The sequence below is a fragment of the Rhipicephalus microplus genome, chromosome 2 (assembly GCF_043290135.1).
Source record: "Rhipicephalus microplus isolate Deutch F79 chromosome 2, USDA_Rmic, whole genome shotgun sequence".
NCBI lineage: Eukaryota > Metazoa > Arthropoda > Arachnida > Ixodida > Ixodidae > Rhipicephalus > Rhipicephalus microplus.
The window spans coordinates 235,882,464-235,906,901 of record NC_134701.1 but is presented as its reverse complement, the minus strand read 5'-3'; the positions used below and the strand labels follow the sequence as shown (position 1 = coordinate 235,906,901).

The 24,438-nt window shown below is 47.7% G+C and overlaps 1 protein-coding gene across 3 annotated transcripts in view; it reads left to right on the top strand.

The window, feature by feature from the left end:
• LOC119169514 (uncharacterized) overlaps positions 1-15,292 on the top strand; it is a 35,484-nt gene extending 20,192 nt beyond the window's left edge. For 2 of the 3 annotated variants that reach the window (XM_075877605.1, XM_075877598.1), the window contains 5 exons: positions 1,025-1,121; positions 5,391-5,513; positions 5,736-5,919; positions 6,495-6,666; positions 14,734-15,292. In XM_075877605.1, coding sequence (XP_075733720.1) covers positions 1,025-1,121; positions 5,391-5,513; positions 5,736-5,919; positions 6,495-6,666; positions 14,734-14,855 — 698 coding nt within the window. In that variant the 3' untranslated portion in view covers positions 14,856-15,292. Of the gene's footprint in view, positions 1-1,024; positions 1,122-5,390; positions 5,514-5,735; positions 5,920-6,430; positions 6,667-14,733 lie in introns of all 3 variants that reach the window. The other variant, XR_012886961.1, reaches the window with a different exon arrangement.
• Positions 15,293-24,438: the final 9,146 nt, after the last annotated feature.

The window sequence follows — 24,438 nt, the reverse complement described above, 5'->3', positions numbered from 1 at the left end:
TAAAGTGTATTCACACTTAAAAATATTATTTCGACACAAGGATCAGCTTACACGTGAGGTAGTGGAATCTTACCACATCCGAAAGAGGGGACATGACTGTGTTAGCCAAGATACAATTGTGCTGCATGATAAAGAGTATACGCGTATCTCGACAACTAGTACTTGTGAAATATAGCAAATGATACATAATATGTACAATTTCTGTCATCCTGACAAGAGTGATTTCTGTTGCACCATGTTCTGATGTACATGCGCGAAAAACCATGTATCTGCTTTAAATACCTTTTCTGAATAAAAAAACCTTCAGTTGTGAGAGCAAGCGCTGTCCTTGTCAGCCTCTTCTGTCCGTCCGTTTTTTTAGTGCGCTTCAACAAAATTTTCAATTATGTTATTATGTATTTTGACCTGGTACACAAGACGCAACGCTGAGCCTTCTGCTTTCTCACCGACCGGGCTGGCTGAAATTGGTGCAAAAAATCTAAAGGGACAATTTCACACATGCTATAGCATAGTTTAGCATAAAAGTGCCAAGAAGTGTTGTTTCAAGTGGTCGGTAAGAAAAATGGGCACAAGTGTTCCGGGCTGGAATTTCCGGATCTATTTTGGGGTCTATTTATGGAGCGCCTGAAGTATTTGCCCTCTTTTTTAGCCTCACGATATCCTTGAGGAGCCTCACGATATCACGAACCACTGGCACCTAACCTCGCTTCATTACTCCGTCACGCGCATTGCGCCCTTGGTCGGAGCTCATGTCCATGCAGACCTGGCCCGGGCACTGCTGCTGGATTCACTCGTCGTAACGAGGCTGTCAGCATTATGAATGCACACAGTGGCGTGCGAAGCACTCGAGCGCTGCCAGTTTGTCGCAATATCAAACACAGTTGGCAACGCCCCAACACGAAGCTCCACTCTGAATTCTTACGGAGTGCCGTAATGATCGGGGAACTTTTTTAGTCAGTTATGTATTCATTTTGAAACGCTTTCAAATTGTTTTACATGCGGATTTTGTATTTCCTTTCACCAGGCTTTGCATTAACCATGGCGACCGGCTACTGGTGGCACAGCTGCGATGAGAAGACCAGACTAGTCATCGATTTTCTCAAGGAACTTAACATCAATAAGTGAGTACTTGACATCAATAAGGAGGAGAGATGGCGTAGTGGTTACAGTATCATCCTCGCGTGCAGGATGTCCATGATTCGAATGGCGGTGCCACGCAATACCCCGCCGGATTTTTTTTTTCATTTACCGCGTGATGATGGCGTTGCATTAAGAGACTTTGGGTACTTTCTTGCCAGTGACCGCTACCGGTAACGCACTCCCTCAACAGAGGATTGGCCACCCTTGTGCAGTATGTGGCCATTACCTCCCTTATGAATACGCCAACTAACCCTCGGCCCTCACTCCCCAATGGCTGCAAAGCAACTGACCATGGCGGTGGCCAGATCCGCGACGAAGCAGAGAGTGCTCAGAATCTCTGGGTCTGAATTTTAGGTCGTCAGTGTAACCGGAACATGGCAGTGTTTGACGCTAGAACCTTATGTGGTGAGGCAAGTGTAGCTGTACTATTCAAACTAGAGAACGTTTAATGCTAGAACGCTAGCTGGCAACGTTTAACGGTAGTTGTGCTATTCGAGGAACTACAGGATGTAATAGGGCTCAGTGAGGCTAGGACAGATGAGGCCTTATACAGTGCTATAGACTAGGTGCGTCCTTTGCTGTCGTAGCTAGGCTGACAAAAGAGAACGGGTGGTAGGGTTCTTCATCCTCATAATTGTAGCTGGTAACATAGAAGAATACTATAGCATTAATGCAACGGTGGCAGGTATCGTAATTAAGCTCAATAAGTGATGCAAGATGAAGGCAGTACATGCCTATGCACCTACGTCCAGCCATAATGACGTATTAATTGAAAGCTTCTATGAAGACTATACTGATGGGCGACTTCAATGCTAAGTTAGCGAAGGAGCAGGCTGAAGACCAAACAGTAGGGGTTTATGGCATCAGTACAACCATTTTCAGAGTGGAGTTATTAGTAGAATTCGCAAAACGCACTAATTTACGGATCTTGAATCCCTTATACCGAAAACGAGTGAACCGTAAGTAGATATGGAGGAGTTTAATGCAAAAGTAAGAACAAAATAGACTTTCTACTAAGTACTCACCCACACATTGTGCAGGATGTGGAAGTGCTTGGCAAGGTACGATGCATCGACCACAGAATGACTAGGTTTCAAATTCGCCTAGTCTTGAAGACAGGACAACAGAAACTGCTATGCAAGAAGCCAATCAATGAGCTAGCACTGAGCATGAAAGTACAGGAATTCAGAATCTCGATTCAGAACAGATACTCAGCTCTTATCGAGGAAAACGACCTTAGCGTTGTTGCAATGAATGATAATCTGACGAGTATCATTACGGAGTGTGCAGTGGAAGTTGGAGGTATGGTACTTAGACAGGACACACGTAAGCTGTCCCAGGAGACGAATAACCTCATCAAGAAATGTCAAAGCATTAAAGCCTGAAATACAATAGACAAAATAGAATTGGAAGAGCTAACGAAGTTGATTATTAAGTGTAAGGTATACGATGTAAGATGTTATAACATGGAGAGAATGGAACATGCTCTAAGGACTGGAGGAAGCGTCAAAGCAGTGAATAGAAAACTTGGGATAGGCAAAAATCAGATGTATGCACTAAGGGACAAAGAAGGCAAAATAACTACCAATATAGATAGGATAGTTAAAATAGCGGAGGAGTTTTACAGAGATCTGTACAGTAGCCGGGCAACCACGACCTTAATACTATAAGAACTAGCAGTAACCTAGAGGACAACCCACCAGTAATGATAGAAGTCAGAAAAGCTTTGGAGAGCATGCAAATAGGCAAAGCTGTTGGTAAGGATAAGATAAGATCAAATCTGCCAAAATATAGAGGACAGATTGTGTTAGAAAAAACTAGCCACCCTGTTTACGAGGTGTCTCTTGACGGGAAGAGTACCAGAGTCTTGGAAGAGCGCTAACATCATCTTAACACATAAGAAAGGAGATGACAGACTTGAAGAATTACAGGCCGATCAGCTTGCTCTCTGTAGTGTACAAGCTATTTACAAAGGTAATTGCTAACAGAGTAAAGAAAACATTAGAATTCACTCAACCAAAGGAACAAGCAGGATTTCGGACAGGCTACTCAACAATCGACCACAATCATACTATCAATGAGGTGATGAAGAAATGCTCGGAATACACCCAACCACAATACATAGCGTTCATAGATTACAAAAAAGCATTTCAGTAGAGATATTAGCAGTCGTGCAGACATGGCAGAGTCCGGGTGCCGACGAATCATACATGAACATCTTGGAAGAAATCTACCGAGGATCAACTGCCACCATAGTGATCCATAAATAAGCGTCGGAATACCGATAAAGAAAAGTGTAAGACAAGAGGATACTATCTTGACTTATAAGTGGGGTTTAACGTCCCATATGATTATGAAAAACGCCGTAGTGGAGGGCTCGGGAAATTTTGACCACCTGGGGTTCTTTAACGTGCACCCGAATCTGATCACACGGGCCTGAGACCACCGCGGTGGGGCAAGAGGATACTATCTTACCAATGCTATTTACCGCGTACTTACAGGAGGTTTTCAGAGGCCTGGAATGGGAAGAGTTAGGGCTAAGAGTTAATGGAGAGTACCTTAGTTACTTGCACTGCGCCTGTGACATTGTATTGATGAGTAACTCAGGGGACGAATTGCAACTCATCATTACTGAATTGAATAATAATAGCAGAAAGGTAGGTCTTACAATTAATCGTCAGAAAACGAAAGTAATGTACAACAACCTCGGAAGAGAACAGCACTTCGACGTAGGTAGCAATGCACTTGAAGTTGTAAAAGACTACGTTTACTTAGGACAGGTAATAGCCGCGGAGCTGAACCACGGGATTGAATTTACTAGAAGAATAACAATGGGGTGGAGAACATTCAGCAAGCATTCTCAAATCATGACTGGTATATTGACACTATCCCTCAAGAGGAAGGTATATAACTGCTGCATCTTACCGGTATGTACTACCTGCGGAGCAGAAATCAGGAGGATTGCAACGAGGGTTCAACTTAGGTTGAGGATGATGCAGCAAGCAATGGAAAAAAAAAATAGCTGTAACACTAAGGGACATTGAAGAAGAGAGCAGAGTGTATAAGGGAACAAACAGGTGTTAAGGACATCGTAGTCGAAATCAAAGAGAAATGGTCATGGGCAGGGCACTGAGCGCGAAGGCAAGGTAACCCTGGTCATTAAGTATCACAGACTGAATTCCAAGAGAAGCAAAACTGCGATTCGGCCTAGTTGGAACATATCCATCTTGAAATTTTTGCGCAAGCACACAGGGACATGTCCTCTTCTGTGTCCCTGTGTGCTTGCGGAAAAATTTTCGAGATGGATTTATTTTAAGGAAAGACAATCGGGTGAAGGGGAAACTGAAAGTTAGGTTGGCAGATGAGATTAGGAAGTTTGTGGGTGTAAAGTGGCAACAGCAAGCACAGGACCGAGTATACTGGCGGAACATGGGAGAGCATTTGTCCTGCAGTGGGAGAAGTCGGGCCGATATGAATATGATAATGATGATTATGATGATCGAGGGTGAAGACATGTTCGTATTCTTTCCAATAGCAGGCAGCTAGATATTGTCGATGATTCGTAGCTCTGAACTGAACGACTGATGCCCATATACATGCTACCCTAGCTATCTTCAGCTGGGGCTGTAAAATAGGCCGTCGCACTCAATAACGATGTGACCATATGGATGTTGCTTACTGTAATATGTCCCACTAATTTTTCCTCCCCACTCAATCACCTAATTAGGCATGATTATCTAACTTCTGCAGCAACGAAGTTAGGCAATAATTCTAAGAAAACATGAAGATACGTTTGCAATACATCAAGTTAGACAGTTTCTAGCTTAATATATGTTGTATATTAGTTTTTTGCTTGCTACTCATGTACGCAAAGTACAAAACTGCCACGTAACATGCCTGCTTGTGCGCCGTATTGCAGCGTTAAAAAACTTTCCATGCGAAAAAGAACATATTACATGGCTTCGGCAGAACGGTGACGATGGCGATCGCTGTGCGGTGACCATGGGTGGGGAGGGCGTATTGCGCCATCTCCGCCCATGGTCGGCGGAGACGGCGCCATAGTGCGACGGCGCATTTTTCAACCCTGTCTAAAGTCTAGCTGCGACGCCCCGTGTATTATGATTGATTTTTGTTTACGCTGGACTCACGTTAATATCCTGTTGTTGTTTTTTCTCTTGTTGCGAATGCGAACCTGGTCTTGTAATCTGATTTCGCGCATCCGTGTTAAGAGTGAGCCTCACTTTTTGCAGGATCGACATGCTAGTCAGCCACAGCACAGGAAGTACTCCAGCGGTGCAGTTGGTGGCCGAGGAGCCGAGCATCGATGTCAAATCCTTGGCCCTGCTTATGCCCATCGCAGCCCGATACTTCAGGTCAGCTTATCCGAACGGGGAGACACATCTCTGTCTACAGATATATTATGTATCTATTCTATGGCAAACGAAAGAAACTTTTATCAAATCACAACCCAATCTGACAAAATCCAATCCTGAACTAAAGGAGCGTTGATGCTTTATTGCTACTTTTTTCTTTGGGATGTTTCGAGAAATGGTTGAGAAGAGACGTATACTAAAAGTGTGCACAACGCCTTGCAGGGGCTCCCAAAACCCGGTGCTTTTCAACCCTGCGTTTATGTGGGCGATGAAGAGTCGACGAGGCGTGGCCATCATGATGCCCCTCTTCCAAGCGGTCATGAGTCTGATCAGGCACCCGACGCGGGGAAAGGCGTACGACGTCTTCTTCGCCTACCACTCGAGCATCGGATGTGAGGAGCATAGGGTTCGTCAGTGCACTTTGGTTCGGGTAATCTACAAATATCGTGGAACAGCATTCAAATCAGCGTTTCGTTCTCTTGAACAGTATGTGCGTGTGTGTGCACGCACGCGAGCAGGTGTTGCGTTCACTCGCCGCAAGCCCACACGCAGGAGCTGTTGCCTAATTGCTTGGTAAACTGGCTGAATGTCTTGCCTTAATTTTTGCCGTAATCTACGGAACGCAAGCCATTGGTAATGTGAAGCTTTCTTAAATGGTCAGGCCATGAGTACCGCTGTTATGACATTTTCTTGAGCACGACAGCTTTAATAGTTCTCCAGCCTTCGGATCTGCATGTCGTAAGACAAAGCGCTCTACGCAACATGCATGTGGGTACTTATACTATATAGGCTGCCGCACTTGGATAGGACATAGAGGGCGTGCACGATCTAAGTGGGGGCTACTCAGTATTATGAGCGTGGGATCAAACATTGTTCTGGAGTCCTGCATTGCCAGGTGTCCCGTGCACTTGTTACAGGCGCAACAGCGTGATATCCTATAGACGCCAGTGACGCTACGCCACCGTCGCGGTATCGTCGCAGGTTGAGCAGCAGTTAACGAGAATCCGAGACCGGAAGATACCCACTCTCGTGGTGGTCAGCGACAACGACAGACTGCTCTCAAAGGAGGACAATCGGACGCTGCTTCGGAGGTTGGGCTGCGATCCCGAGAAAATCTCTTTGTATGGCAAGGGTGGATGCCTCCTTCGCAGTGGTAAGAATACCTTCGGTCGTAACACCTAAAGCAGCGCAGACAATGAAGCGCCATTATGCGCAGGAAGTGATATTACTAGTTCCCTGAATTCACCTGAAGCTTATTCCGAGACACGAAGGAAATTTACCCCGAGAACATGCGCATTGTGAATGCAAGAAGTGGAACGCAGTACGTTGCAGGGACTGAAGAGAGGGACAACACTTCTCAGGTCCATCCGTGACCAACTAGCCTAAATGGCTCTTTTGGTATATCATATATGCGTACACCAGTTTCTAAATCTCTTTCGGGTGGTCGCGTTTTGGACAGACTATTGCAACTCTATGCTACCTGGAGCGTTCTTTTGTAACTTGTAGCAGGGGCACTATGTAGGATGCTCCGAGCTTGGCGAAATCGGGATCTTTCCGCGCTCTGGCGACACCGCCTTGTGAAGGAGCCAACAGTACGAAAAAGTGAAATCCACCCCTCAGCGCTTGCGTATCATTGCTCAGGGTGGAACTCTGCTTCACATCAAGGACAGTCGACGAAGTTGGACAGTGTTTTCAAACAAGCGGTATCTTTTTCCCCCCTTTCTTTCGACTGAATGTAGAAGTGCACTCATACAATAAATGAGTCAGAAACTTTTCGTGAGTAGGCCCGTGTGCTCAGATTTGGGAGCACGTTAAAAAACCCCAGGTGGTCTAAATTTCCGGTGTCCTACACTACGGCGCCTGTCATAATCATATGGTGGTTTTGGGACGTTAAACCCCACATACAAATCATCAGAAACTTTTCGTGAGATCTTTTTCAAGGACACGCGCTGTTGAAATTTATTTTGAAGCTTTTACTGCCTGAATTAAATCTGTTTTACAATAATCAGCATGACGGCCTGTGAGATTAGTCCCGATCAATCGTTCTACAACATCGTGACCGCAGCTTAACCCGACGCCACGTGTTAATTATTAGGTCACCTTGTACATTATAACGCGCTAGTCGATGCGTGCCACCCACTGTCTTCATTGTCTGCTAGCACCCGAGCACGTGCGACGTGCTAATTAGCTATTTGGCTGGGCAGTGTACATGACTAGTTAGGCCAGGACATACTTTGACCAAGCTAATTACGCAAAGCCGTGGTAAGGCCAAGGTAATTACGCCACGTCTTAATAAGATCATGCTAATGAAGACATGTAAAGCTAGGGCTCGGCTAACTATATATTGCTTGTTGACTAGAACACGCTAGTTAGGGGGACGGTAATCATGGGCACGCTATGTAATACCATGCTAATTAGACCTTACTAATATGATAATTGGGATGTGATGACGTTTATTCGAGCCGAGAAGTCGCAGCGAGGTCGCAACGGAAAGTGGGCGTACGGCAAGTCTGGCAGAGGCGGCACAAACTCTCGCGCAAGCAGAGCACGGGCTTTTTGTTGTCTTCCGAAGGCGCATACGCGTTGGTGCGTATGCTCCACTACAATACCCCCGGGATGAAGGGTAGCCATCCTGGCGACTCAGGGAGTAGGCACAATGATGGGGTCGTAGTAGGGCTTGAGACGGTCGACGTGTACGGTCTCGCGTCCTCGACGGCGCAAATCTGGTGATTGTGTTAACGGCTCGATGATGTAATTCACCGGGGAGGTCGCGTCAATGATACGGTACGGACCATGGTACCGGGCCAGAAGTTTGGAAGATAGGCCAGGAACATGCGGGGGCACCCAAAGCCACACAAGGGAGCCAGCACGAAATGTAGGAGCTATGCGGTGAGCGTCGTCGTGTCGAGTCTTTTGTAGACCTTGAGCCTCACTTGTCAGAGACCGAGCCAACTGACGGCAGTCTTCCGCGTATCTGGCGACTTCCGAAAGCGGGGAGCACTCAGATGCATCAGGGCGGTACGGTAGTATAGTGTCGAGGGGGTGGGAAGGTTCGCGGCCGTACAATAGAAAGAACGGAGAAAAACCGGTAGTCGCTTGCGTCGCGGTGTTATAAGCGAAGGTAACAAAGGGCAATACAGCGTCCCAGTTAGTGTGGTCGGAGGAGGTGTACATCCTCAGCATGTCGCCAAGTGTGCGGTTGAACCGCTCAGTAAGACCATTTGTCTGTGGATGGTATGCGGTAGATTTCCGGTGGATAATGTTGCATTCAGCGAGGATAGCTTGGATGACCTCCGACAGGAACACTCGACCCCTATCACTGAGTAATTCCCGCGGAGCACCATGGCGTAGAATGAAGCTGCGGAGAATGAAGAGTGCAACTTCGTGGGCGGTCGCTGCCGGTAGAGCTGCAGTCTCAGCGTAGCGTGTCAGATGATCGACTCCGACAATAATCCACCGGTTTCCAGAGCTACTATATGGGAGTGGGCCATAGAGGTCTATACCCACGCGGTCGAATGGGCGAGCCGGGCACGGCAGCGGCTGTAACATGCCGGTAAGGTGCCGCGGAGGTGTTTTGTTCTGTTGGCAAGTGGTGCAAGACTGAATGTATTTCTGCACAAAACGATACATTCCTCGCCAGTAATAGCGTTGGCGCAGCCGTTCGTAGGTTTTCAGGACACCTGCGTGAGCACTTTGGGGATCTGCATGGAAATTCATGCAGATGTCAGAGCGCATATGAGTTGGGACAGCAAGGAGCCACTTCCGACCACCAGGCGTGTAGTTGCGGCGGTACAGAATGTTGTCACGTAAGGAAAAGTGGGCTGCTTGCCGGCGTACCGCTCTCGTGGAAGGGACAGAAGATGGATCGGTAAGGTAGTCGACTAACAAGGCAAGGTATGGGTCTTTACGCTGCTCCGAAAGCATGTCAGTGCTGTCGAGTGGTGACAAGGTGGTAAAAGGGGGTGACAGAGAAGCCACATCTGGTGTTAATGGCGATCGGGAAAGTGCATCGGCGTCCGCATGCTTGCGACCGGAACGATATACGACACGGATGTCGTATTCCTGCAATCGAAGTGCCCAACGGCCCAGACGTCCGGACGGGTCTTTCAAGGTGGACAGCCAACATAGAGCGTGGTGGTCTGTGACCACATCGAAAGGACGGCCGTAAAGGTACGGGCGAAACTTCGTAAGCGCCCAGATTATGGCCAAACACTCCTTCTCTGTCACGGAGTAATTCAATTCAGCCTTCTTAAGAGCGCGACTTGCATAAGCGACTACGTATTCGGTTTGGGTACCTTTCCGTTGTGCCAAAACTGCGCCAAGACCAATGCCGCTTGCATCAGTGTGAACTTCTGTGGCAGCAGTGGGGTCGTAGTGGCGAAGAATAGGTGGCGAGGTCAGCAGGCGGCGCAGCTGGTGAAATGCGTCGTCACATGCAGGTGACCATGCAGATATACCTTTGCTGTTGGAAAGCAGACTAGTCAGAGGTGCAATGATGGACGCGAAGTTGCGCACGAAGCGACGAAAGTAAGAGCAAAGACCAACGAAACTTCTTAGGGCTTTCAGTGATGTGGGCATGGGGAAGTCAGCGACAGCTCGAAGCTTATCGGGGTCCGGAAGAACACCGTCTCTTGTGATGACATGTCCCAAGATGGTTAGTTTGCGGGCTGCGAAGTGGCACTTCTTGGTGTTAAGTTGTAGGCCTGCAGAAGCTAGACACGCCAGAACCTCGTGGAGACGACGAAGATGTGTCGGGAAATCAGCTGAAAAGACTACGATGTCATCTAGGTAACACAAGCAAGTTTTCCACTTGTGGGCCCGCAATATGGTATCTATCATGCGTTCAAACGTCGCAGGCGCGTTGCAGAGCCCAAATGGCATGACTTTGAACTCATACAGGCCATCTGGCGTTACAAAGGCTGTTTTAGGGCGATCACATTCAGCCATTGGCACCTGCCAATACCCAGAACGCAGATCCAAGGATGTGAAGTACTCGGCGCCTTGTAAACAGTCAAGAGCATCGTCTATTCGTGGTAGCGGGTAGACGTCTTTCTTTGTAATCTTGTTTAAGCGGCGATAGTCCACGCAAAATCGAACGGTGCCATCTTTTTTCTTTACCAGAACCACGGGTGATGACCAAGCGCTTTGAGAAGGCTGTATGACTCCACGTTTAAGCATGTCATCTACTTGCTCCGTAATGACGCGGCGCTCTTCGGCAGAAACGCGGTAAGGACGCTGTCGCAGAGGCGAATGTGAGCCGGTGTCAATAGTATGAGTGACAGTCGTGGTGCGGCCCAAAGCAGGTTTCTGAAAGTCGAAAGAAGAGCGAAACTTGTTAAGGAGAGCAACAAGTTGGCTGCGATGCGAGGGGGGAAGGTCTGCGTCAATAGCATCGTCGAAGGCTGGTGAGCTTGATGGCTCAGACGCCTGAGTGATTGCGGCAATCTGACATGGCGTTTCGTCGGGAAGAATAATATCATTGATATGGTCGACAGGTTGCACATATCCTAACGTTTCACCACGAAGCAAGCCAATGGGGTAGTTGCAGTGGTTGGTAACCAGCATTACGGTTAAACCAGACGCAATCGTAAGAACGGCAAATGGGAGCACGATGCCCTTGCGTTCAGTAAAAACAGGGGATGGCGTAAATACCACCGTGGCGTCAGGTTGCGCCACACATGAAAGGCTAATAGGGACTGAAGCTTCCGGAGGCAAGGTGATGTCGTCGTCGGCGATGAGTTTGCAGAGCAGTGGTGAATGGTCGGGCGATGGAAACTCACAATTTGGCACTAGGGACACTTCCGCACGGCAACAATCGATGATAGCTTCATGACCTGATAAGAAATCCCAACCCAGGATGAGGTCATGAGAGCAAGATGGTAGTACGAAAAATTGGACGATGTACAAAACGTCTTGGATGACGACGCGCGCCGTACACACAGACGAGGGCTGAATGCGTTGCGCGCTAGCCGTGGACAGCACGATGCCACAGAGAGATGTGGTCACTTTCTTCAATTTGCGACAAAATTTTGCGTTCATCACAGAAACGGCGGCCCCAGTATCAATTAACGCTTGTGTGGCGACTCCCTCAACATTGACATCAACAACATTTCGCGGCGAAAATGGAGGCCTTGATAATTGCGCAGAAGTTGCAGTTCTTGCCTCTGGAACTGCACTTATTAGTTTCCCTCCTCAGGAGGTGGTCTACGACGCATAGGAGATGGTGATCGGCGACGAGGAGATGGGAAACGAGAAGTTGATGGGCGACGATCCGAGTCAGAGTGCCTCTGTTCGTATGCAGACGAGGTGGCCTGCTGCGACGCATAGGTAGGAGTTCCAAAGGAGGCGTACGCAGGTGTGGGACGGCGGCGGCAGTAGCGTGCAATGTGGCCAGCGATGCCACACGCGAAGCAGATAGGACGGTTGTCATGGGTGCGCCACTCATTAGATTGACGGAAAAAGCGAGGTGAGGGCCTGTAAACCGGTGGCGCTGCCGGAGGAGTTGGAGCCGATAAGGCGACTGGATGCGGTGGGGGCCGCGCGACCACAGCTGCGTAGCTGAGAGGTGAAGGCGGCGCAGTTGGTGCGTAGCCAGCAGTTGAGAGATCAGATGGCACCGAAGTGCACGGGTAAGAGGCCGGAACTGTAGGGAGTGCATTGCAAATTTCAGTGCGTATGGCCTGCTGCATATTCGAAGGGAGGCTTGTCGTGGGCGCGTCACTATGCGGCAGCAGGGAAAGCTGTCGGGCGACTTCCTCCCTGATGAAGTCTTTAATCTGGTTCGACAGAGTTCCTTGGTGAACGTTGCCATTGGCGAGTGCGACGGCCGAGATGGAATCTGGTGATGGAACACTCTGTCGGGCGATGGAACGCTGACGACGCAATTCATCGAAGCTCTGGCACAGGCTTACGAGGACCGCCACCGTGGTCGGGCTCTTCGCCAGCAACATCTGGAATGCGCCATCCTCGATGCCTTTGAGAATATGTCGAATTTTCTCTTCTTCAGGCATGGATGAGTTAACACGCCTGCAGAGGTCGAGCACATCCTCAATATAGCTAGTAAAGGTCTCACCAGGTTGCTGGGCTCGGTGGCGCAGACGCTGGTCAGCGCGGAGCTTGCGGACCTCTGGTCGGCCGAACGCTTCGGTCACGAGGGTCTTGAAGGTGGACCAGCTGGCGATGGCGGTTTCGCGGTTGGTGAACCATAGCTTGGCGACGTCAGCCAAGTAAAAGATGACATAGGCAAGCTTGGAGTCGTTGTCCCATTTGTTGCTGGCACTCACGCGTTCGTACAAGGAGAGCCAGTCTTCGACGTCTTGCTCACCACTGCCGCTGAAGATTGGTGGGTCCCGCTGACGGGTAGCACCGGGGCAGGTCGACGGGGCAGCCGATGGTGCTGGCTGGGCTGGGACGGGCTGGTTGGCGACTGCGTCAGTCATGTTTCGCGGTAGTCTTTCAGGCAACTTGCGAGAGCGGAGCTCCAGGTCTTCTTGGGGATCTCAGCACCCTCCACCAAATGTGATGACGTTTATTCGAGCCGAGAAGTCGCAGCGAGGTCGCAACGGAAAGTGGGCGTACGGCAAGTCTGGCAGAGGCGGCACAAACTCTCGCGCAAGCAGAGCACGGGCTTTTTGTTGTCTTCCGAAGGCGCATACGCGTTGGTGCGTATGCTCCACTACAGGGATAATGTTAATAAGGATTATGTTAGATAACACCACAGTAATCATGGGCTTACTAATTGTTGTCGAGATAATTATTGCATTTTAATCAAAATGTTATTAATAGAGACAAAACTGTTCAGTGTAGTAGTCATTAAGTGTTAGCTAATTATATCATGAAAATTAAGACAGGTGTTGTGGTCTCCACTTCGAAGCCTACCAAGCAAAGCAGGAGACGACCGACTAAAAAGCTGGAAGACGCTAGGTAGTCACAAGCTCCTCTACGGCTCCTGCCTTGCACAATTAGAGCAAGCTGACCAAATTATTTTATATGCAAGAAGCTGCTGCTTAGCGTCCAACGCAACAAACATTTCTGTCACAAGCTGAACTGGAGCCTTCTCGGAATCAACAAGTTTGTGTCCGAGTTCACGTGTCAATCAGTTTGATTGGCAGACACCCGCGGCGAGGGTCGGCAATCCCCACCACGTTTGCTGTTGCCGAGGAGCAGTGCTCACGTCGAGTGGCGCGATTAATCTATCAGCATTATCGCACAGACTATTCACACAAGCACACAGAAGTAAACGTTAATATCATGACGTGGCTACGGTGTCTGGCATTTGATTTCACCGCGTTCACGAAGTATCTATCCACTCACAGCTGCCTTGCTGCCATGATGCTAGCTACTGTGGGGACCACCACCTGTAGTTATAATTATCGGCAATATTTGATAGAAGCGAAACGAGCAGCACCAGAGTGCTGCGTGTGCACCCTTGCTGCCTTCGAGAGTGGAAATTTCTATGCTGCATGTGGAACGAAAAAAACGTGCCCAAAAGAGAACAAACGCCCACGAACACGCCTGAATGAGGCGTGTGTTGAACTGGCAAAAAAGATAGCACGACAATCACGCTGACGCTGCTGCAGTGTTAAAATGTTGAGTGACGGCGCTGGCGTGTTCACACGCGGTGTTTCTTTGATAACCGCAGCAAATGTCCCACATGCACTTTCCAACGCCAGGCTCGTTTCTTTAGCCATTTTTATCAACGCTGCTATCATGCGCTCCGCACTGTCTTCATGCCATGGCCACCGTATGGAGCGAGCTCGCAGCAAGCTACCCTGACCGAGAAGCGCGGACTATTCTGCATAGCACCCCAGGACTAATCAATAAACCAGTGAACTTGACGCATACCAGTTTTGTCCGGTGCATTTAGCCCTTCTTGTGAAGTCGTCTAGTTTGTTCGTTCTGGTCTTTGCTCTTTTTGTATCCCACTCACTGAGTGAAACGGGAAATATTGAAACTCTCTAAGTCGCGTACGTTCGTTCCCAGCATCGGCAGTTACTGAATACTTCCATTAGAGCCAAGATTACATTTGCAGATTTATATGACGTGGTTATCACAATCAGTTGCTAATGTCACGTTTATACTAAATGACATCTTGTTATATTATGTGAGTGCTGTCGACAGAACCATCCTCCACTTAGCCTCGCCGAAAAGTAACAAGTGTTAAAGAATATGCCATGCAAGTGTTCGTTAAAGACATCAATGGTGCCCTCTCCATTCACAGGTAGCGGTGACGGCTTGAAGGCAATCGAGTTGGAGGATGGATCGCACTACGGATTCGCACGCTACCCGGACATCTGCAACAAGGCTCTGCTGGAACTAATCACCAGGGTGCAAGGACGTTAGTTGCAAGCAGCGCTGGTCGGGCCTTGCGAGCGCACTCTTGCATTGTCCTCTGGAATGTCGACGTTCACGAATATTATGCGATTTATAGTTGTCATTGACCTTGCATAATAGGCTATGTATGTAATGAGCCAATCACTCGCCCAGCGTATTGTCCCCGTCCGACACGTAGGCCCTGGAAGGATAATAAGAATAACGCTGTTTTGTGTTCAGAAGTCAACATAGTTTTAACGTCACCCTATCGTAGTTTTATTCTAATTTATTCAATTAGAAAACGTTTGTTTTTACACATGTGCTTTGTTCAAGCGTATAATATGTCATTGCTACTTCCAGTGACTGTTCTACGCAATAACTGTCTTTACAAGGAATTCCTCTGACATGCGGCTTTTTTCAAAAAGAAATAACGCGGAAACAATAAAAAGAAACTGGTTTTACTTGCACCATTCTCACTAAGGAATAAACCAGATTTTACTGAAGGAAGAAAGCCTGGCTGCAATCGCGTCGTGTATATGAAACCCTGGGTTTATATATATTGCGACATAGTCCTTTACACGCCTTTATTAGGCCTAGACGACGTGGCCAAAACCGTTACCTCCGAGGCAGAGAACCGACTTCAAGGTCATCCCGACTAACGATGAAGATATGAAGATGAACACTAGGTGATGATGGTTTTGTACAGGTGAGGAAGAAGGAAAGAAGCATGCTTTAAATGCCCACATTATATATATATATATATATATATATATATATATATATATGTATATGTATATATATATATGTATATGTATATACGTATATGTATATACGTATATGTATATGTGTATATATATGTATATGTGTATATATATATGTATATGTGTATATATATATGTATATGTGTATATATATATGTATATATGTGTATATATATATGTATATATGTATATATATATATATGTATATATGTATATATATATATATGTATATATGTATATATATATATATGTATATGTATATATATATATATGTATATGTATATATGTATATATATATATATGTATATGTATATATGTATATATATATATATGTATATATATATATATATATATATGTATATATTGCGTTCCAATGGCTTTTGCACTGACTCTACAACACCGAGTCAACGTCTGTACTGAGCAGCTCCACTGCCAATCATTTTTTTTTTTTTTTGCGCGTGGCCCCTAATACTCTCAGAAACCTGTCGAGGGCTTGCAGATAGTTCTCAAGATCGCCCTTCACTGCTCAGTGCGATTCGCTCACTTCTTTTTCTTCTTGTCTCGAAGCTTCTTTGGTTATTTTCAGCTCCCTGGTGTTTGCGCACATTCTGTCCGTTCGTTGGCGTCTATAGACTGAATCGTTCACGCACTACCAGGCAAAGGCTAATCAATTGCCAACGAACGAGTAAGTGTCGCACCTGTGTATGCGAAGCGATACCGGCATACCCACCTCCGTTCTACCTGACAAAATAATGAATTCCTAGATGAAACTTGCGCACACACAGCATGCATGCTCGTGACTATCTATTAACAGAGCATCATATTTGGTTGAACATTTCATTCTATTTTCTTTCTGCGTGCTACTCTGCACGTGACGCAAAACGTATACACTATAATTAAATGTATAAATGAAATCACATACGAGCGTGTCTGGTGATCTTGACGGCAAAGACGAAACTTTATTTTGCCGGTCCGGATGACGGAAAGTTTGAGAACAAGAATTACACGCTGTACACCGATACCGGTGAGCAGTGCATCAGCCGTCGATAAACTGCGGAGTGGAACAGCGGTTGCAGCGCGTCGTCTTTTACACATGTGGTATCCGCAAAGAAAGGTCCGGGAAAAAGAAATTAACCTAACCACACTGAAATTGAAATAGCGTGGATCAAGAAAAGTATGCTGAGCTCACATAGAATAGGAAATCATTGCGAACATCTAGGATGCCGAACAGACTGCTTGCAAGGTATATGTAAACTGGTAGCGTAGCTTCCATAGAAGCCCATGGATCCACTGTAGTTGGCGGCTCAATGCCATCGTCGCCATCTACGTGAGAAAGGAACAACTAACAAAAAAAATTAAAAAATATGACGTCAGAACCGGAAGTGGTTACGACGTCGCGCATTTGCCCTGCATGGCGCGAACTTGAAGATTTTCCTAATTGCTGACCTGCTACGGTTCCTTTATTATTCCGTGATTTCATTGCGCCTTAATTGTGTCTCGCCAATTGTATGCGAGAGGGAAAAGAAACAAAAATAGCAAACATTGAGGAAACATAGTTGTTTTATTAGCCAAAAGACGTACTTTGAATACGCACCAGAAACTTCACTGGGGCAATTGTGAGACAACTCTTCACCAGCACAATATAGCATAATAGTTCGAAAACTCACGTTTTCCAATCGTTGGAAACTACTGCCGTGAGACAGCAGTTTTGAAAATATAATTTTGGCAGCCGTAGAGTACGGCGTCTTGTTGCTTAGCCTGTCACGTCCACAGTATAACCAAAAGCGAGGGCACGTCGGCATTCACAGGAGTGTCTATTTGCACATTCTTTCAGCTAGTTGAACTGTGAAACGCACATAATAATGAGTAAACTTCCGAAAGTACGCACGAAAGCACGAAGAAAAAGTGAACGATGCCTCGTTGACGTGGCAATGTGCCGAACCAAAGAACACGCCGAACTAATCACAAGCTTTGCACAAGCTCTGATAGCATATTGCCCGTATACGCCCTCAAATCCGTCGGCCCATGTTACCAGACTGCCGCCTCAATCATATGCATACTAAAAACTAAAGCTTTAATGAAGCAATCTGCTGTTTTATGTAATTATTAAAATAGAAAAAACTATTCAAAATAGGAATTTATTATTTTTTTGTTCTCACTAACTGTCCCCTCCCCCCTCACCCAGTCGCGCTTCGATCGTCACGTGGCTGTTGATGTCGGTCGCAATAGGTTCAGACCACGTTTCGTTCCGACTTTATTGACCTATTTAGATTGACCTTGCTGCTTGTACGGCGGTTGAAATTTTCAAATCAAATGCCAATTTTTTTCTTCGTGAGCATCGCCCCTCGGCGGTGACTCTCGACAACAGTGACTTCGTCAGAAAGACAAAGCTTCATCAAAGCGTGTTTTACCAAAGGACGTTTCCGTTTCCGTCACCGAAGGCGTATTAAAAAGAAAACGATAAAAACGCTCAGTCTTATCAGGTAACACTAAAGAAAGCTCTTGCAAAGCATTACGATAACCTCATTAAGTTATTTTTTACATACTCAGATTACAGTATGGCGCCACTATAGAAATAAGCATGCCAATTATAGCCACCGACTCTTCTAGAAGATAAAAAAAGGAAATACAAAAAAGCTGTAACAAACTCACAAGGGCAGCAATAGAAGAAATTTGTTTGTCCGCTATCATAAAGAAATTAGGGGACCATTAAACTCCGCTTGAAGAGTTTAACGTGATAGCGATATCCTGTCGGTAGTACTTAGTGTGTGAAATCACACTTGCTGCATGAACTTTTTTCGTGCTTGCTATACCCCGACTACGTGCCCTTAATAGGCATAGTTACGTGTTGGTGAACGGCTTTATACCATAAAGTCATGAAGATAATCGCAAGTTCCGAGGCATGATGGTAATGTACACTTGTACCACGCATTATAACTGCCGTGTTTTATGTTGTATTGGGAAGCGTCTATACAGGACGCGTTTGTTTGTAAAGCGTGAAAGTGACTTCTTTCGTTGCGTTTTCAATTGGAGAGGAAGGTATCTTCACGGTATTCACAAGTAGACGTGTTGTAAGGAAAGAGCAGCCCCGCCACGGTGGTCTAGTGGCTAAGGTACTCGGCTGCTGACCCGCAGGTGGCGGGTTCGAATCCCGGCTGTGGCGGCTGCATTTCCGATGGAGGCGGAAATGTTGTAGGCCCGTGTACTCAGATTTGGGTGCACGTTAAAGAACTTCAGGTGATCAAAATTTCCGGAGCCCTCCACTACGGCGTCTCTCATAATCATATGGTGGTTTTGGGACGTTAAACCCCCCAAAATCATTCAAATGTAAGGAAAGAGCAAAAAGTACATTGTTTCTGTGGTTTCAGTGCTTGTGGGAATGAGGTAAATGTATTGGCGTATGTGGATGACTTAGCGTTCTTTTGTGCCGATCTGTCTAGTCTAAAAATGGTGGTGCCAACAATCAGGGAATTCGAGAAAATTTCTGGGGCGCGAATAAACTTTGCTAAAAGCTTGGGACTGTGGTTTGGCCCATGGACTTCTAAACTAACCTATTTCGAGGGTGTTCAAAAGTCTTGTGTGCCACCAAAAAACATATGGTACCATTAGATGCATATGGATCAAGTGCACATTATAGTAAAGAGTGGTCACCCACCCTAAAATCCTATGACTGGACGTTTATTCCATACAACTTCTCTATTTTCAGCAGAGCTAAAGCATGCAACTTGTTTCTGGCAACTAGAATATTCTACGAACCGCAAAAAATTTTATTTGAGGGTTTACATACAGAAGTTTCGCCAAATATTTGCTGCCTTCATTTCGTCATCAACCTACGGACAAATGAGGCGAGACAGTGATTTTAGACCTATTTGCGCAGGTGATTTTGAGTTGGTACACATCTTTCACAACTCGTGTGGCGTTTTTGATATTTTTGGGACTGTGCTCATCCAGTGCTTCTAACATTCTTCCAAGTGGATTTCTCGGATGTGTTGCCTAATTTAGTCGTATATCTACTGATTTCGCATCGCCTCCCTATTTGCAAGGATTCATGCGTGAAGTATACGAATCAGTGCGTTTTCTGACAGCCAGATTCTCCTATGAATATTTGTTCTGTCGCTCAAGAAAATATTTATATTATGATGTATTGGGTATTGTATTTCTGTCCCCACTGTACCGCTCAATATATTGTCACGAGGTCATGACTTGGCCGAAGACAGGATACTTTGTGTTGGGATTTAACTGTTTATTTGGGCGAACCTGTGCCCGGTAAACGGAAAGTCCGATTACCGTAGCAGTCTTGCACAGATAGCAGTGAACGGAGCGTCGGCCGTCGATAAACTACTGAGCTTCATTGATTTACCAAGTCCCGGGTCCCTCGCGAACGGCCCGCGGACTCCTCAGCTCACAGGTGGTTACATCACATGCACGTGATCTAAAAGTCCCGAGCCAGCCCGAGCAGCCTCGGGCCATCTGCGCGCTTGATGCTGACTGCATCCGCTGTGGCGTCTGCTATGCCCGGCTTTGCCTCTGCTCCCTCCATAGCTGAAAGACAGGCCACAACGCTGATTCATTTGCAACCTAAACAGCAGTTAGGTAGTGAATTATACATATTTCTATTCTGATGCAAATTACTGTAAGTGAACTACTCGAGCGCGTGCGCATCGTAGACCGGCGCGGTCGTTCCACCGCTGTTTCTCCTAGCGAGTATAACACGTGTTTGCCCGACCTTCGGGAATACGCACATGCTCGACGTGGCTCAGAACACCGATGACAAAAACTGGATGCGCTAACAATGCGAAATCCAGAAACATGCGAGAAGCGGACAAAAAACCAAAGAGAGAGCAAGAGCGCATCGAAAATTTCTCGTGTCTAACTTAAGATGGCCGCACAGCATGCGCACCGCGCTGTCGTCTGCCAGCGGCCCGAAAGAAATTGTTCGGGCGGTCCCGGGCCACCCGCAGGCCGCCAGGCACGTGAAAAACGAACATGCGTCCGAGTGATCCCGGACCAGAGGGCGGAGCTTCCAGTTGGTCGCCGAGAAAAACGAGTGCGGCGCCGGCGTCCGGGGCCGTCCGGAGCCGTCCGAGACGTCTAAATCGATGAAGCTAACTGGCAAGCAGCGAAGTGCATCTGCATTTATACTCTTGCCAATCGAATGTTCTAGCGTTATCGCTGGCGGTGGCGTAGGCTCCAGAATAATCTGTACAGTTCGCAGAGTGGGCGTGATATTATCGAAATGATCTACTAAAGTCTGGAAGCTTCTCGAAAACTGCAGGCGCGGTTTGCGCTGAGAATTGTGTAGTGTTTTGGGGCGATAACAATACTTGAGAAATGAAACGTGGCATTGCCCCCCTCTGAAAAAGGCATCGTCCCGATGCTTTAACTAAATATGAAGGGACAATGATAATGCAAGAAAGTACAATGAATAAATTACAATATAATAATAATACAAAAAAACACTGTTTCAGTTTGTTAACGCGCATGAAACGGCTTGAGGCGCGCGAAATGGACGACTTCAGGTCGCGATCGGCGTCGTTGAGAGTTCGTGATGCCGTCGGGGACAAGCTCGTAATCAAGTGGGCCGAGACGTCGAACCACCTTGTACGGTCCGAAGTAGCGTCGCAGAAGCTTTTCACTTAGTCCACGTCGGCGTATCGGCGTCCACACCCAAACACGTTCACCGGGCTGGTATTCCACGAAGCGTCGTCGAAGATCGTAACGGCGGCTGTCAGCCGTCTGTTGGTTTTTGATGCGGAGACACGCGAGTTGTCGGGCTTCTTCGGCGCGTTGAAGGTACTCACTCACATCATGGTTTTCTTCGTCGGTGACGTTGGGTAACGTGGCATCGAGCGTCATTGCCGGGCTCCTTCCGTGGACCAATTTGTATGGAGATATCTGCGTCGTCTCTTGCACCGTCGTGTTGTATGCAAAGGTCACGTACGGAAGAATGGCGTCCCACGTCTTGTGTTCGACATCGACGTACATTGCCAGCATGTCGGCGATCGTCTTGTTTAGCCGCTCGGTGAGGCCATTGGTCTGTGGGTGGTACGCTGTCGTCCAGCGGTGGTTTGTCTGGCTGTATGCCAAGATCGCTTGAGTTAGGTCAGCAGTAAATGACGTTCTTCTGTCGGTGATAAGGACCTCCGGGGCGCCGTGACGTAGGACAATATTTTCGACGAAGAACATAGCTACCTCGGATGCACCATCTTTTGGAAGGGCTTTTGTCTCGGCGTAGCGGGTGAGGTAGTCGGTAGCTACCACGATCCATTTGTTCCCGAAAGCCGACGTCGGAAATGGCCCCAGTAGGTCCATACGAATCTGCTGGACAGGTCGGCGAGGTGGTTCAATTGGCTGCAGAAGTCCCGCTGGCCTTGTCGGTGGTGTCTTGCGTCGTTGACAGTCCCGGCATGTCCTCACATAACGAGTGACGTCGGTGGTAAGACGTGGCCAATAGTACCTTTCTTGTACCCTCGCGAGCGTGCGAGAACACCGAGGTGCCCTGCTGTCGGATCGTCGTGCAGGGCCTGCAGGAGATCTGGTCGCAGAGCTGAAGGCACCACAAGGAGGTACTTGGCTAGAAGCGGTGAAAAGTTTTTCTTTTGGAGAAGACCATTTCGCAGGAAGAACGACCAAAGTGCGCGCTTGATTACCTTCGGGGCTTTGGCGGTCCTACCTTCGAGGGATTCTATTAGGGCCTTAAGTTCTGGGTCGGCCCGTTGTCGTTCAGCGAAGTCGTCGGTAGTTATAGTTCCCAGAAGTAGTCGTCATCCGGGTCGTCGAGTGGTGGTTGGTTGACATGCGCACGAGAGAGACAGTCGGCGTCGGAGCGTTTCTTGCCGGATTTGTAAACGACGGTAATGTCATATTCTTGAAGTCTCAGGCTCCATCGTGCGAGGCGACCTGAAGGGTCCTTCAAGGTAGCTAGCCAACACAAGGCGTGGTGGTCGCTCACAACTTTGAAGGGCCTGCCGTAGAGGTAGGGGCGAAATTTCGACGTAGCCCAGATGATGGCGAGGCACTTCTTTTCTGTTGTGGAATAATTGGCTTCTGCTTTGGATAGCGATCGGCTGGCGTAACTAATAACCCTTTCAAGTCCGTCAGCCCTCTGCACAAGAACGGTGCCAAGACCTACGCTGCTTGCGTCAGTGTGTATTTCTGTCTCGGCGAATTCGTCGAAATGAGCAGGTAACGGAGGCGTCTGGAGCTGACGTTTAAGCTCCTGGAAAGCGTGTTCCTGCGGCGTTTCCCACTTGAACTCCACGTCGGCCTTGGTAAAGTTAGTGAGTGGATCGGCGATGTGGGCGAAGTTTTTCACGAACCGCCTATAATAGGTGCACAGGCCCAGAAATCGGCGCACCACCTTCTTGTCAGTGGGCGGTGGGAAGTCGGCGATGGCGGCTGTTTTCCGTGGATAGGGATGAACTCCAGAATTGCTAATCACGTGTCCCAGAAACAAGAGCTCCTCGTACGCAGATCTGCACTTTTCTGGCTTCAGTGTGAGCCCGGATGTCTTGATGGCTTGAAATACAACTTCAAGGCGCCGAAGATGCTCGTCAAAACTCGAGGAAAATACGACGACGTCGTCCCAGTACACAAGGCAAGTCTGCCCCTTCAATCCTGTCAGCACTGTATCCATAACGCGTTGAAAAGTTGCAGGCGCTGAGCAAAGGCCGAAGGGCATCACCTTACACTCGAAGAGGCCGTCCGGTGTTATAAACGCCGTATTCTCTCGGTCTCTTTCGTCGACTTCGATTTGCCTATAACCAGTCTTGAGGTCCATTGACGAAAAGCACTTGGCGTTACGGAGCCGATCAATTGCGTCGTCTATTCGTGGGAGAGGATACACGTCCTTTCTTGTGATTTTGTGCAGGCGGCGATAATCGACGCAGAAACGTAGGGTACCATTATTTTTCTTCACTAACACCACGGGGGACGCCCATGGGCTCTTGGACGGCTGGATGATGTCATCCCGCAGCATTTCATTAACTTGTCTCTTCATGGCCTCACGTTCTCGCGTCGAAACCCTGTACGGACTCTGACGGAGTGGTCTGGCATTTTCTTCGGTTATGATGCGAAGTTTCGTGACTGGGGTCCGCCGAATTTTTGATGACGATGAAAAGCCATCTCCGTATTGCAGCAGCAGGGCTTTGAGCTGTTCTTGCTTATGGTTCGGAAGTCTGGGATTGACGTCGAAAGCTGTGGGAGGGCCTTGGTTCCTCTGAGCAGGTTCCGCAGAATCGGCGAGGGCGAAAGCACTGATGGCGTCCACAATTTCTTCGATGTATGCGACCGTTGTTCCTTTGTTCACATGTTTGTACTCATTGCTGAAGTTCGTGAGCATAACCATTGCTTTGCCTCCACGCAGCTCTGCAATTTCTCTTGCGACGCAAATATTTCGGGTGACCAATAGATGCTGACTGCCTTCAACGACGCCTTCCAAGTCAGGTGATTTAGGAGCGCCGACTGAAATAATGACGCTGGAGCAAGGCGGAATGGTGACTTGTTCTTCCAGCAAATTCAAAGCATGGTTTCCTGACGGCGTGCGTGGCGGTAGTGCTTCTTCTGGGGATAACGTTATCGACTTTGTTCTTAGGTTGATGACAGCACCATGGAGGCATAAGAAGTCCATACCAAGGATGACATCTCTCGAGCAACGCTGTAGGACTATGGAGTCTGTAGGATAAATACGGCCGTTAATGGTGACTCTCGCTGTGCAGATTCCTGCAGGCGTTACGAGATGACCTCCAGCTGTGCGCATTTCAGGACCTTCCCAAGCTGTCCTAACTTTCTTTAACTTTGCGGCGAATGACCCACTCATGACGGAATAGTCGGCTCCAGTATCGACGAGAGCG